The 14,683-nt window shown below is 39.2% G+C and overlaps 1 protein-coding gene across 1 annotated transcript in view; it reads left to right on the top strand.

Annotated features, from left to right (window-relative positions):
* The window catches only part of LOC148075339 (sodium/calcium exchanger 2-like), an 85,646-nt gene extending 71,477 nt beyond the window's left edge, over positions 1–14,169 (top strand). Inside the window, exons 8-17 of the mRNA XM_087795158.1 lie at positions 316–441; positions 532–727; positions 804–934; positions 5,163–5,536; positions 5,634–5,737; positions 6,332–6,349; positions 6,484–6,608; positions 7,335–7,434; positions 8,947–9,222; positions 10,068–14,169. Of these exons, the coding sequence (XP_087651284.1) occupies positions 316–441; positions 532–727; positions 804–934; positions 5,163–5,536; positions 5,634–5,737; positions 6,332–6,349; positions 6,484–6,608; positions 7,335–7,434; positions 8,947–9,222; positions 10,068–10,444 (1,827 nt within the window). The 3' untranslated portion in view covers positions 10,445–14,169. The remainder of the gene's footprint in view (positions 1–315; positions 442–531; positions 728–803; positions 935–5,162; positions 5,537–5,633; positions 5,738–6,331; positions 6,350–6,483; positions 6,609–7,334; positions 7,435–8,946; positions 9,223–10,067) is intronic.
* The last annotated feature ends 514 nt before the right edge of the window (positions 14,170–14,683 follow it).

Raw genomic sequence — 14,683 nt, 5'->3', positions numbered from 1 at the left:
TTCGATAATATAAATAAAAGATAATTCAATTATTTAAAAAAAAAACAAAAAAAAACGTAACCTTTCAAGAAATTAGAAATTGTTGAATTAAATGAATCAATAATAATAATTTGAAGCTTAAAAAAATAAAACATTTCAAAATAGAAAGATTCAACATTTTTAATTTCAAATTCAACAATTTTATATTCTAATGCCAAAGACACACTGGGAGAGACTCGGATGTGACCCCCTTTGGTGACAAAATGTCGTCATTTTAAATGATTGTAGGAATGAAGGAAGTTCTTTGACCTCTTTCCACGTCTTCTCTTCCTGAAGGTGATTCGTATCCTCAAAGAGCTGAAGCAGAAATATCCCGACAAAGAGCTGGACCAGCTGGTGGAGCTGGCAAACTACTATGCGCTGCTGCACCAGCAGAAGAGCCGAGCTTTCTACCGCATCCAGGTGAGACTCATCCGTCCGGCCACGCTCCAAAAAGAGAAGACGTCTTTATGGTTAGACGTTTGAGGTGAGTCGACTGTCATCTCTGCCCAGGCGACTCGTATGATGATCGGAGCAGGGAACGTCTTGAAGAAGCACGCTGCTGACAACGCTCGCCGCACAGCCGTGACCGACGAAGAGGCACCAGAAGACGAAGACCTGGAGCTGTGCAGCCGGATTTCCTTTGAGAGCGCTCACAGCCAGTGCATGGAGAACTGCGGAGTCCTGACGCTGGCCGTCGTCTGCCAAGGTAGCATACGGAGCCATTGCAGAAGAATCAAACCGCCTGGATTAACCAGCTTGATAATATGATACCTTGACTACAGGTGGTTTGGGAGAGAACACCTTCTATGTGGACTACAGGACAGAGGATGGCTCCGCCAACGCCGGGTCTGACTACGATTACAACGAAGGAACGCTGGTGTTCAAACCTGGTGACACTCGGAAAGAGATTAAGGTCAGTATATCTCAGTGAAACACGGCGATTACAAAGTAGATCACTTTTTTAATAACATCTTCATTAACTTTGCAACCAGAGGAGACTGATAAATAATTTTCACAACCTAAATATTACCTTCAAGTTCACCTTCATTGTAAAAAAAAGTCCCCTTCTTACTGACCTTTGTAACCGTCGTGAGAATGTTCATGAATGAGGAGTCCTTAAGAGTGGCCTTTATTTTGTCTGTCCTACTTCTGTGACCTTCATATTGATAGTTATTTTTGTCTTTCCTACTTCTGCGACCTTCATAGTGATAGTTAATTTTGTCTTTCATACTTCTGTGACCTTCATAGTGATAGTTATTTTTGTCTTTCAAACTTTTGTGAACTTCAAAGTGATAGTTATTTTTGTCTTTCAGACTTTTGTGACCTTCATAGTGATAGTTATTTTTGTCTTTCATACTTCTGTGACCTGCATAGTGATAGTTATTTTCATCTTTTATACATCTGTGACCTTAATAGTGATAGTTTTTTTTGTCTTTCATACTTCTGTGACCTTCATAGTGTTAGTTATTTTCATCTTTCATACATCTGTGACCTTCATAGTGATAGTTATTTTCATCTTTCATACATCTGTGACCTTCATAGTGATAGTTATTTTCATCTTTCATACTTCTGTGACCTTCATAGTGATAGTTTTTATTGTCTTTCATACTTCTGTGACCTTCATAGTGATAGTTTTTTTGTCTTTCATACTTCTGTGACCTTCATAGTGATAGTTATTTTCATCTTTCATACTTCTGTGACCTTCATAGTGATAGTTTTTTTGTCTTTCATACTTCTGTGACCTTCATAGTGATAGTTAATTTTGTCTTTCATACTTCTGTGACCTTCATAGTGATAGTTTTTTTTGTCTTTCAAACTTTTGTGAACTTCAAAGTGATAGTTATTTTTGTCTTTCAGACTTTTGTGACCTTCATAGTGATAGTTATTTTTGTCTTTCATACTTCTGTGACCTTCATAGTGTTATTTATTTTCATCTTTCATACATATGTGACCTTCATAGTGATAGTTATTTTCATCTTTCATACATCTGTGACCTTCATAGTGATAGTTATTTTCATCTTTCATACTTCTGTGACCTTCATAGTGATAGTTTTTTTGTCTTTCATACTTCTGTGACCTTCATAGTGATAGTTATTTTTGTCTTTCATACTTCTGTGACCTTCATAGTGATAGTTATTTTTGTCTTTCATACCTCCATTGCCTTCATAGTGACCTTTATTTTTGTCTTTCATTCTTTTGCGACCTTCATAGTGACCTTTATTTTGTCTTTCATAATTTTGCAACCTTCATGGCGATCTTAATTTTTGTCTTTCATTCTTCTGTGAGCATCATGGTGACCTTTATAATGACTATTATGGTAATTCTCATATTGACCTCTATGGTGACCTTGAAGTGACCTTCCTAGCTGAATAGTAAGTAAGTAAGTCATTTTTATTTGTATAGCGCTTTTCCAGACTAGGGTCACAAAGCGCTTAAACAATCAAAACAATATTCAATAAAGTATATATTTTAAAGGTCAAGAAAAAACTGATAACACAACAGGAGTTCCAGAAAATCAAGGAAAAGCCTGAACAAATAAAAACGTCTTAATGTTTCTTGAAGGAGTCAGTAGACTCCATCAAGCCTTCATACAGAACTTTGCATTGACCCAGGTAATGACCTTAATAGTGTAATGACTCATTAGAACTTTTTAATCTCTCTTTTAACTCGATGAAAGGGTCAGAGGTCAGGTAATCTTGCAGCGACTGCCACTGTGAGTGTGAAGACGATAGAGGTTAAACACTCAATGCAGACGGCAAGTATTCTAAAGTTCACTGTCGTCTATCTTAAATTGAGGCTCCTGGGATTCATCGATCACGGCCACTGAAATGAGCGTCAGAGAAACCAATTACACTTGAACGCCTCACCGTCTGCCAGGACTCAGCTTTGATAGCAGAATGAGCCTTGGCGCCGCAGCCCTACATCAGCAGGTGATTTAAAAACAGGAGTCGAAGCAATCTGAGCTCCCGTCGGCATCTGCGGGGCCTCGTAGATTTTCCAAAGACAATTAGTGTGAGAAACATTCTCTTCTTATTAGATAAAAACTGTGCCACATGTCGACTGCAGATGGTTCTTTCTGTTTTACAAAAGCAACAGTTGCCACAAGTTGCAATTGAATTGTCTGCAAAACAGCTCACACTCAACAAATACATTTAACATCTTTACATCTATATGTTTGAGTGAAAATACATAGATCTTTCTGCATCAATTTCATATTGGAAGTTTTTGCATTCATTGCTTGGATCTCCGGTATTTTAAGAAAACAGTGATGGAAAAAAAAAGCACAAAAAGCGGTCACCGTGGTTCAAGATGTCTTCTATATCTGACGTCACATTTTGTGTTGTTTAATTTAATAAACTGTTTACATTTTTGCCCACATTTCAACCTTGTTGGCCCAGGAGAAGACATGAAGGGCTAGTTTTGTTCCCCAGGTTCTCCTACCTTTCTTCTTTCTCGTGGTCAGATCATCTTGATGATAGTTTCGATTCTAAACTGTGTGTGGTCTGGTGAACCTTATCCCAGGCCTCATCAAGCTTCCCGAGGGACCCGGCGCTGTGACCGGTCAGGAATAACAAGCAGTGTCGGCTTCAAGCTTGTAGCAACTTCCCCCCCAAAGATTGGCCCAAATCAAATTTGTGTGAAATCAAATCATGGGACGTTGAGTGAGTCCAGATGTGATGATATTCTCAGTCCGTCCAACCGTGTTGTTGGAGAAACATTTGCTGCTGATGTTTGCTGATGGAGAAACGGCAAATAAACAAACTATAATAATAGGTTAGGTTAGTAAAACGGTCAAAACTGGAGTTTGTTCCAGTCGCTCCAACACGCCGTCACTTCCAGGTCTTAATACTTTGCTTTGTTGAGATAAATGGTCAATGCAGAGTGTCACGGGTCGTTTATTTGCGCTTCAAGTCAAACAAAATACAAGCTTTACGATCGATTAGAAGCGCTTTCTGCCGGCAGCTCTACAGTTCAATAGCTCCGGGAGAAACGGTCTCAAGCTTTAGAAACATCGCTATATTTAAGGGAAATTTAAGGTCGTCTCTTTCCGGCAAATGGCTCTTTCAAGTTGTCTGTGTCTCGATCACCTGCAGAGAAACTTCCTAGCTTGCCCTCTTGCGTGGTTACGTGGGTGCCTTTGTCTTCCTGCCCCCCCCCCCCCCCCCATCCTTGGTGTGTCCCGCTTCGCTCTTTGTTTCACTACCCCAGGTGTGAAAAGGCAGACGAACAGATGTTTAAATAACCGGTGTCATTTCTCTAATTCTGTTCCAAGCTTGTCTTGTAAACAGTGTGTCAGTCTGAGTGAAATATTGATTGTGAATGTGTATTCAAACGTTTAAGCTCTTAGATGAAGCTAGTAATTTATACTTTATATTTTGATTATTATTTAGCATTAATTTAAGTATGGCGTATATGTATAGTGTATAATCATTTTTAATCTAACATTAGGTAGAACTTTATTGATCCCTCAGGAGGTCTCCTTCGGGAAAAAGTTTTTTTCCAATTAGAACACAGCAGACGGTTATTCATAAAAATAAGAACAAGAACAAAGAGAAATTAAAAGAAAGAACAAGATGACACAATCTAAGTCTAAAGATAAAGAACATAGATCAAAGACAAATAACAAAGACAAAGGATACAAAGATTAACATAGAACAGAATGTCAAGATACTTTCGCTAGAAAGAGCAAAGCACAGTGTGTAACATTTGTTTAACCTTAATTCTACTTATATATAGTATGGTTTTATTTATTTTTCTCCTGTTATATATTATTTTGGCGCATCATATTAAACAAAGAGTTACTGAAGATAATTAAATCATCAATACACTCCTTGTACAGAGGAGCCGTCAAATCATAGTAGAGGAAATGTTGCAAAACAAATGTTTTTGTTGTTGTATGGAATGATTTCTTTTAGTGTAGTTAAACAATGTATTGCTTTTAAAACAATAGAAAATAGTATCTTCAATTGTTTCATTTATAACATAACAAACAGCAATGTCACCGTAGCAACAATATTGTGGGAATTTCTCGCCAACTTGGACTAAAAAAGCGTCAGATAAACACTTACAGCCCACTTGCTAAACCCAGACTGACACTTCTGTACAAACTGAACTGATCTTCATCATCCTCTTCTCTCCAGGTGGGCATCATCGACGATGACATCTTCGAAGAGGACGAGCACTTCTTCGTGCGTCTGCTCAACCTGCGCGTCGGCGACGCCGAGGGGATGTTCGAGAGCGACGAGGTGGGCGCCGCTCCCAAGGCGCGCCTCGTCGAGCCCCTGGTCGCCACGGTGACCATCCTGGACGACGACCACGCCGGCATCTTCACCTTCGGCGAGTGCTTGATCCGCGTGAGCGAGAGCGTCGGCACCATGGAGGTGACGGTGGTGCGCAACTCTGGGGCTCGCGGCACCGTCATCCTGCCGTACCACACCGAGTCGGGGAGCGCTAAAGAGGGGGAAGATTACGAGGTAGCGAGGGGAGAGCTGGAGTTCACCAATGACCAGACCACGTAAGCAACCTTCACTTGAGATGTTGAAGATGTGTGTTTGAGGTCAAAGAGATATAACACAAGGTCTTTTCTTATTTTGTTTTGGATTGGTGGGTAGTCAGACTATCCAGATCTGGATCATCGATGATGAAGAGTATGAAAAGCATGAAAACTTCTATGTGGTCCTGGAGGAGCCTCGCTGGCTGAAGAGAGGAATCTCCGGTGAGTCTCGCAACACACATTTACAGGTGTACACAGGTGCTTTGAGATTAATATGATTTCATGGCTGTAGACTCGTTCAGATGCTCGCTATTTCCAGGATTTTCCAAATATGTGCAGTTATTCAACATCAGACAGTGTGATGACAAACAAAAACTGTATTTGTTAACATCGTAACATTGTAAGAGCTCAAAACAGACATGAACAATCAAACTTGGATGATGAGTTGAATCCTTTTAACATATTTAAAGTAACAAACCTTCACTCTTGAACTTGCATTATTCACGTGTTGACAAGTCAGTGTCCAGGTTTCTTTTAGCTGCTGTGAAAGGACTTGAGACTAAAATATTCCTTAAGGCATTCCTTAAGGCACTTCCCATCTATAGTGCTGGCAAAGCATGCATGTACCCTGACTCGTGTGCTGGTCTAGGTTTAGATGGTCCTGCTGCAGATGTGCTGGAGGGAGTGAGGAAAAAAATAAAACCCAATTAAGTTGACTAAATGTTTCTTGTGTTTGGATTTGTAAATCACTGTTGTTTACTGTCTTGAGTCAGAATGAGCGCATGACTAATCTGTTCTTCCTTTCCTCTGTTGCAGCTCTGTTGCTCAACCAAGGTAAGAATCTGAAGTCTTGGTAATGAGGTCTTGTTCACGACTTTAAACCCGAGTTAGATTCTTAATCACCCATTGATAACATTAATATTGATCAAATCATCCCCTCTAAACCTCTTATGATGCTCTGATCTCAGAGGGGATGGAGGGTCAGATGAGCGCCGAAGAGGAGGAGGCTCGGCGGATAGCGGAGATGGGGAAGCCCATTCTTGGGGAGCACAGTCGGCTGGAGGTCGTCATCGAGGAGTCGTATGAGTTCAAGGTGCTTTATTCACACATTCATATCAACCACTGAACATTTGTTGACACAGACACAATGACTGATTGTTTTAGACTCAACTTGAGTTTGTGTGTCTGTGTTCCTTGAATGTATATGTGTTTGTTCCTGGAAGGTGTGTGTCTGTTTGTCGGTGCGGGTGTATCTGTGTCCGTGTGTGTGTTTCTATCTGTGTGTGCATGTGTGTGTATGCAATAGTGTTATATCTGTATCTGTGTTTCTCTGTGCATTTGTTTGTTTCTGTGTGTGTGTCTTTGTTTGTGTTTATATCTTTGTGTGCATGTCATTTCTTTCTGTATATTTTCTTTTATCTGTGTATGTATATATGGTTGTGTGTGTGTTTGTATGTGTGTCTCTGTGTCTCTCTGTATATGGGTGTGTATCTGTGTGCATTTTTGTTTATATCTGTGTTTGTATATGTATCTGTGTCTCTCTACGCATGTGTGGGTGTCTGTGCCTGTGTGTGTATACATGTGTGTGTCTGTACTCTATCCGTGTGTGCTTGTGTGTGGGTGTGTATCTGTTTACCTCTGTGTTTGTGTTTGTAGCTGTTGGTGTCGCTCTGTGTGTTTGTATCTGTGTGTGCACATCTCTGTCCTACTGCGTATGTGTGTTCATCTGTCTTTGTGTCTGTGTGTGTGAATCGAGTTGTTTGAGTGTAGTGCTCCAGCCGACCTGCTCACATGTGTAACTGGGGTTTGTGTTCTCCAGAGCACTGTGGACAAGCTTATCAAAAAGACCAACCTGGCCCTTGTCATCGGCACACACTCGTGGAGGGAGCAGTTTGTGGAGGCGGTGACCGTCAGTGCAGGTGAGACTCGAGACCTTCATGTTCACATCACAGTTGTGTCTGATCCTCACAGCAATGTTTACACACCACAGCAGAGCTTTGATGGTCTTGAAGCAGTGAGTCGCATCTTCACACATCCTTAATGAAACAGCTTCGACTGTCAGCGCTTTGATTTCAAACTCTCTCGATGGAGCTGCTGAGAAGAAAAAAGTATTTGTTAACCTGAGTTTTAATGATTCCTTCATTCAGTGTAACATTTATAAATACTTGTATAATAGCATAGAATAGCAGAGTGCACTGTTTACTCTGCCACGCAGTGCCATCTACTGGACGCCACTGTCCTCACGTTGAATCAAAAACAAGTACATTTTAGTTACATCAAGTTATTCCAGAAGAAGTCTGAATAAGCAAATTAACTTAAACTCAGATAAAAGCATACTAAATCTTGATATATATATATACTGTATATATATATATATATATATATATATATATATATATATATATATATATATATGGTAAGTCAACAATTAAACTGAATAAACATGATTATTCAGTTTAATATTTATTTTAATTAAACAATTAAAACTCATTACACAAGTTAGGAAACTCAGAAAGAAAAATATTGAATCTTGAGATATACAGTATATATATGGTCCATTAACAAACTCATCCAACATTTTAGAAACTCGGAAACAAATGCTAAAAATCTTGATATATATTTACAAAATGTACACAAATTGAGAAATTCTTCAACAAATTGACATCGTTTTTAACAACAATTGAAAAAAAATTGACATTAAAACCTCTAATTTGTGATTCATAATTAAAATTGTCTGGAAAAGACGGTGTGGGAATAAAATAATTTTCAGACCTCTTGAACGCCACATTCCCGCATCGGTAGTTGTGTGATGCTTAAATGCAGATCGGATGTTTTCCCGGTGAGAGTTGGTCTCCGTCAGGGATGTGCTTTGTCGCCAATCCTGTTTCTGGTTTCAGGATTTATAGGCGCAGCTCTGGCGGGGAAGGTTTGCGGTTTGTTAGCCTGAAGATCCGATAGAGCTTTTTGCGGATAATTTGGTTCTCATGGCTTCATCACGCTGCGACCTCCAGCTCTCGCTGGATCAGTTTGCATCTGAATGTGAAGCGGCTGGGATGAGGATCAGCACCGCTTAATCTGAGGCCATGGTTCTATGCATGAAAAAGATGGATTATAGGGTTGAGCCCTTGCCTCAAGTGGAGAAGTTTAAGTATCTTGGGGTCTTGTTCTCGCGTGAGGGTGTTCGGGAATTGGTGCAGCAGGAGCGGGTTTTGCATTCGCTCTACCGCACTGTTGTGCATAAGAGAGAGCTGAGCCAAAAGGCAAAGCTCTCTATTTACCGATAAATCTTTGTCCCCACCCTCACCTTTGGTCATGAGCTTCAAATGTGTGATCCATCAGAGACTTCCACAGATTTTATCTGTCCAACAGTTCACCTGTTTTATCAGGATGGCAGTGAAACACACTCCTTAACTTTCACCTCCTCCTCTCAGGTGACGGCGACGATGACGAGGAGGGTCGTGAAGAGCACCTCCCGTCCTGTTACGACTACTTCATGCACTTCCTCACCGTGTTCTGGAAGGTGTTGTTCGCCTGCGTGCCGCCCACGGAGATCTGGAATGGCTGGGCCTGTTTCTGTGTGTCCATCAGCGTCATCGGCCTCCTCACCACCTTCATCGGAGACTTGGCGTCGCACTTCGGCTGCACTGTAGGGCTCAAGGACACCGTGACTGCTGTGGTGTTCGTGGCTCTCGGAACGTCCATCCCAGGTGAGGAAAAACAACCTGAAGTCTTTCAGTATTTGTTTTTTTCTTCATTATATTGCAAGTCATCTTTAGCTTGAACAGATTTTAGCATTAAGCCTGGGCGAATGTTTTCTTTCGTTTAAGTTTGTATTTTATTATATTGATAATGACATGAGCAATTTGATGTGAAATCATGACACATAAGGACTTGTAGTTTTGACTTTGTATTCCATAATTTTGTCTTTTTAACTCACAGTTTGGAAGTTTGATCCAATAGTTTTTACTTTTCATTACATAGTTTTGACTTTTTATTCCATATTTTTAAGTTTTTATTCCATAGTTTGGATTTTTTATTCCATAGTTTGGACTTTTTATTAAATAGTTTGCACTTTTTATTCAATAGTTTGGACTTTTTATTCAATAGTATGGACTTTTTATTCTATAGATGGACTTTTTATCCCATAGTTTGGACTTTGTATACAATAGTTTTGACTTTTTATTCCATAGTTTGGATTTTTGACGTTTTATTCCAAAATTTGGACTTTTTTCCATAGTTTGGCCTATTTATTCCATAGTTTAGGCTTTTATGTCATGGATTTGACTTTTCATGTCATAGTTTTTTACTTTATAAATCATAGTTTTACGCACAGTTTTGACCTTGTATCTCATAGTTTTTACTTTTTATGCCCTGGTTTTTACTTTTTGATGTCATAGTTTTTACCTTATAGCTTGTTGTTTCTCACAGTTATTACTTTGCATCTTGTAGTTTTGATTTTGTATCTCCTTATTTTGACTGTCTCATCGTTCTAAGACACAAAGCATCTCGTACTGTCGCTTAATGAATTACTATTTTCTATCCTCCTCTCCAGACACATTCGCCAGCAAAGTCGCAGCCATCCAGGACCAGCATGCCGACGCCTCTGTGGGAAACGTCACCGGGAGCAACGCCGTCAACGTCTTCCTGGGCATTGGCGTGGCGTGGTCGGTGGCGGCCGTCTACTGGAAGATTGAGGGGAAGCCTTTCCGGGTGAACCCGGGCTCCCTGGCCTTCTCCGTCACGCTCTTCACCATCTTCGCGTTCATCTGCATGGGTGTGCTGCTGTTCCGGCGTCGACCATCCATTGGCGGCGAGCTGGGTGGGCCCCGGGGCGCCCGCATCGTGACCACCTTGCTGTTCCTGGGGCTCTGGTTCCTCTACATCCTGTTCTCCAGCCTGGAGGCCTACTGCCATATCACCGGCTTCTAAAGCACAGAGGATCAGTCCGACACATTTTCATCCGTTCAGAGGGCTCGCTGCAGCCTGGAAGTGCGAGCTTCCTCAACAGGAACCCAGCACACACACACACACACACACACATTACATGCATGTTTGAACCATGAAACTCAGAGGTTTCAGGTCTGTAGAAGGCGAGAGTGTTGAGTTTACTGATGTCTCCAGACATTAGGATGTCGTCGCACAAGCACTTCGAAAAAATCTGTACCATGTGACCAGAACTGAAGGAACTTCTGCAACCCACTGTTGGTTGGTTTCGTCCACATGTTCGACTCTTCGTGACAAAAAAAAAAAGGAGTGGAATGTTTACAACAACATGACATGTGTTTACGATGCGGCGAGGCTCCCCGGACGAGGGCCGATCTCCACGCGCTGTAAATACGACATATATCCTGTAAATAGAGAGCGTTGCAGTCAATAGTGAACCTTTAACAAGTCGCTCGTAGCTGAGATCCCAACAGAACCGGCAACTGTAGTAAAAGTCAATAGAGGGAGAGAAGACATTTACAACTATTAGACATCAGAATTATTCACCTTGACTGAGTGTATTTATCCCAGACACTCAGGTGACTCATCAGCATGTGTGTACTGAGTTGATCAAATCACACGTCACCTCCTTTTTATGGCTTTTTCATTGACAAGTTTTAGTATTAATCCCAGAGTTCCCTCTCATGAAGCTCTTCCTCATAGTTCTGACAGAGATCCTGACTCACTTTGTGTCTCCGAATTTGTCATTATTTTAACTTTTTTCATGATCTCAGCCTCCTACTTCTCTAACTTTTAGCACATGTTTCACTATAGATTTAATATATATTTTACCTCATAGTTCGACTTCCTGTCAGATACATTTTGATCAAGTATGTTTTCTTTTTCTTTTTAAACTATCTGACTTGACTGAGTTTCCGGTGGATTAATCTGACTAAAGTCATCATTTCTTTTAGTCATGAAATTTTCATACCGAGAAACTAGTAATTTTAACTAAAATATTCTGGTTTCTGACTGATTTGTCTTCTTATGATATCATTTTGACTCTGTGTTTTACGCAGTACCTCATTATTTGACTCTTGTAACTCTTAACTTCTACGTTGTTTCTGTTGATATGGACTGTAGTGCATAATTCTTAGTCTAATTCTCGTCATTTTTACTTTTTATCTCATATTTTTCTTACTTTAGTCCATCATTTTTACTTTGTGTTTAATAATTTTACCTTTCACTCTTTACATTTCTGATCCAAGAATTTTCTTTTTTCAGAATTTGACTTTTTATCTCATACTTTTGACTTTTATCACCTAATTTTGACCTCAATGTACCACTGGACTTTATTGTTAATTATAAGTTTTATTTGTATAGGTTTTAGAGGATTTTAAGTTATCGATCATGCTGTTTAAACATACTATGCCTTGCTTTTGTCCTGTGAGTTCCATGTTTTTTCTCGTCAGTATCTCAGATTTGACTTGAGGAGTAAATGAATGTGACAGTACGTGTTTACAAAAAAATGCAATGCAGGTGCAGACGTAGAGTCTTCGCTGTGTGACGTAGGAACACATCGACTAATAGGGTCAACCTGACCTGACGTGGCGAGAATATTGTGACCACTTGTACGAATATTTCGCTTGTGTATTTGCATGTACAACATACAGACAGTCCAGCTGACAAACATGACGAGATGATGAAGTAAAATAACGAGAAGGATCTTCTGCATTTAGATCAGATGAAGTAGCGATGGATTCATGTGTTACTCCTCCCTTCCCTTCATACTGTCCTCTCCAGAAAGCTTTAGATACTTCAGTGATAATGTCAACGACGACTCCAGAGCCAGTCCAATAGTTTACCCTTTCTAATGTTTCTAAAAGCTGGTTTTGTATCTTTTTCTGGTAGCTGACGTAGATTATTTTGTACTCCTCAACAAAGTCTCCTGGAAGCAGTTTAGTACAATTAGAGGATTTTGATATATTTCCTACTGTTCCTTTTTGACCTGCTGACACTGTAGCTTCCCCTCATCTACTCTCAGTCTGCCATGTCCCTGTTCACCAGGTCATCTTCACGCTTTCATGTTTGAAGACAATTGTGGCCACTCGTCCTAAATAGCTCCTGTTGTGATCAGAAACATCTTGAACTTTCAGTAGTTCTGAAGAAAAGGCTTAACTGGGGTCAAATGACCTGATTGACCAACGTTTGAGAAAAACTGTTGCATCAAATAAACTCATTTTGATTATTATTTTTTTTCTTTTGCATACAAATTGTATAAAATGTTTTTAAATTGTCATAAACAAAATGATTATGTGGACCTGAGGCAAAAATCAAAAGATAAAAATAATCACAGAAGCAGCCTCACAGATACAAAAATAACAAATTGATTTCAGAGTTTGATTGAGGATTAATTAACTAAATTACATTTAAACTATAAATAAATAATTAGAGTTTGATAAACACCATTTACAGTTAAATGTTCCCTTTCAATTCATCAATCCTTAGCTGGGGTGTACAGAAGTACTATATTAGCTAATACTAATATACTTTATATAAATAGTTGATACAATTAATGAGTAAATATATTTATTTTTAATTTCTGTCAACCTAAACTTCATAATTTAGTGTTTCATTTTCACATTCTCATCTAAGTCGAAATATTGAGAACCACGTTTTCAATAAAATGAGAAAGTAAGTGAAATTATTGTTAGTATGAAGTACCTGGAGTAGTAGAAACAGGCTTTGCTACATGGATATTGTTTAAAATGTACATTTAAAGACTATTTATTTAGATATTTATTTATTTATGTAGTAGATTATGTAGCTCTAAAAAAGCTGTGCTGCAGCTGTTTCAAAGTGCAATACACTCGAATCACTTTAGTTGTCACCAGTTTCTGCTCAGTGTTTGTCCAGAACCCTCCGATGTTTTCATCATCTGTTTCTGTTAGCGGAGGAGTTTCCCAGTGTACAGTATCATGTTGACATGATGAAGCAGGTGTCAGTCAATGGGGGGATCACCTGCCTGGCTGGAGCTCTCTGTTATGTCCCCGGTGATGCTCCTGCTTCCATCACCTTCTCTACTAGCTGTCTTTGCTGTTCTCTAACTAGATGTCTCCACTCCACCGCCTCCCCTTGTGTTCGTCCGTGTTCCTGATGCATGAAGACTTGTGTGACTGTGTTAGTAGCATGGTCTACTGTGGTGGACGCCCATAGACACCTTTTTCACCCGGCTGATGCTCAGAGTAAGGAATGTCTGGGTCAAAACGGAAAGCTTAAGAAAACCAGGCCGCCCTGCTCGTGGATTACATTGCTGTCAAAATAAAAGCCTGAATGGAGGCGTGAACAATCCCAGGTCATCTTTTATTGTTGTACTTCTGTGTCTGTGTTCGTGTTTCCTCCCGATTTCCTCCGGCGTCCTCGTCAAAAGTCTGTGAACTTGTGATAATGAAAGTTTCTCTGCCTGACCCTTCGAAGGGATAACTTGACTGCGTGGAAACAATAACCTGTAATAGACATGTATACATTTATTCAACGTTGTTACAAATGATTAATGGAAGATTACATTTCCCTTCTTTTTTTTTCCTAACGAAATGCTGGAGATGGAAAAAAATCTATGGGGGAAAAAAAAAGAACTTGTTTCTGAGAACATGGCATGACGTGTAATAATGTGTTAATGGAACTAAATGACAGTGAACTTATTTAAATATAGTTTTATTTTCAAGGCTGAACGTGTCAGAGTTGTTCTTGCTGTCATTAGTGACATGTGGTTCTGGGTGGAAATCCTGCTGCTCTGTAGTTATGCATTAAGTAACATTAGGGGCAATACTGCAGAAATTAAAGTTAATAATAATTAAATGTCTTTTGAGACGAGAAAAAAACAAAATAAAATAAAACCGCTTGTTTTTTTTATCTTCAATAAAAACACATTTCCATTTATACTTTATATCTGTTAATTTGTTTTTATTTATTGAAAACTCAACTTTTTTTGTTCCCAGGTTGGCGCAATTTAAATTGTTACAGCAGTTCACAAAAAAAAGACTAATTATTAACACACACTATATAAAGACATACAGTACACATATTAATAAAGACTTGAAACAACAATACAATAAATGAAATTATAAATATTATTGATAATAGAAAAATAATTAAATCAAAATCATTCAATTAAATAAAAAGAACATTATTTTCAAGAATAAAGTCAAAAATACTGAAAACAATATTTAGATAAATCAAAAGTAT

This window comes from Callionymus lyra, chromosome 7, assembly GCF_982586985.1.
Source record: "Callionymus lyra chromosome 7, fCalLyr1.hap1.1, whole genome shotgun sequence".
In the NCBI taxonomy this organism is placed as follows: Eukaryota; Metazoa; Chordata; class Actinopteri; order Syngnathiformes; family Callionymidae; genus Callionymus; species Callionymus lyra.
Note: the sequence above shows the minus strand (reverse complement) of the source record. Positions and strands in the feature narration are given on the sequence as shown.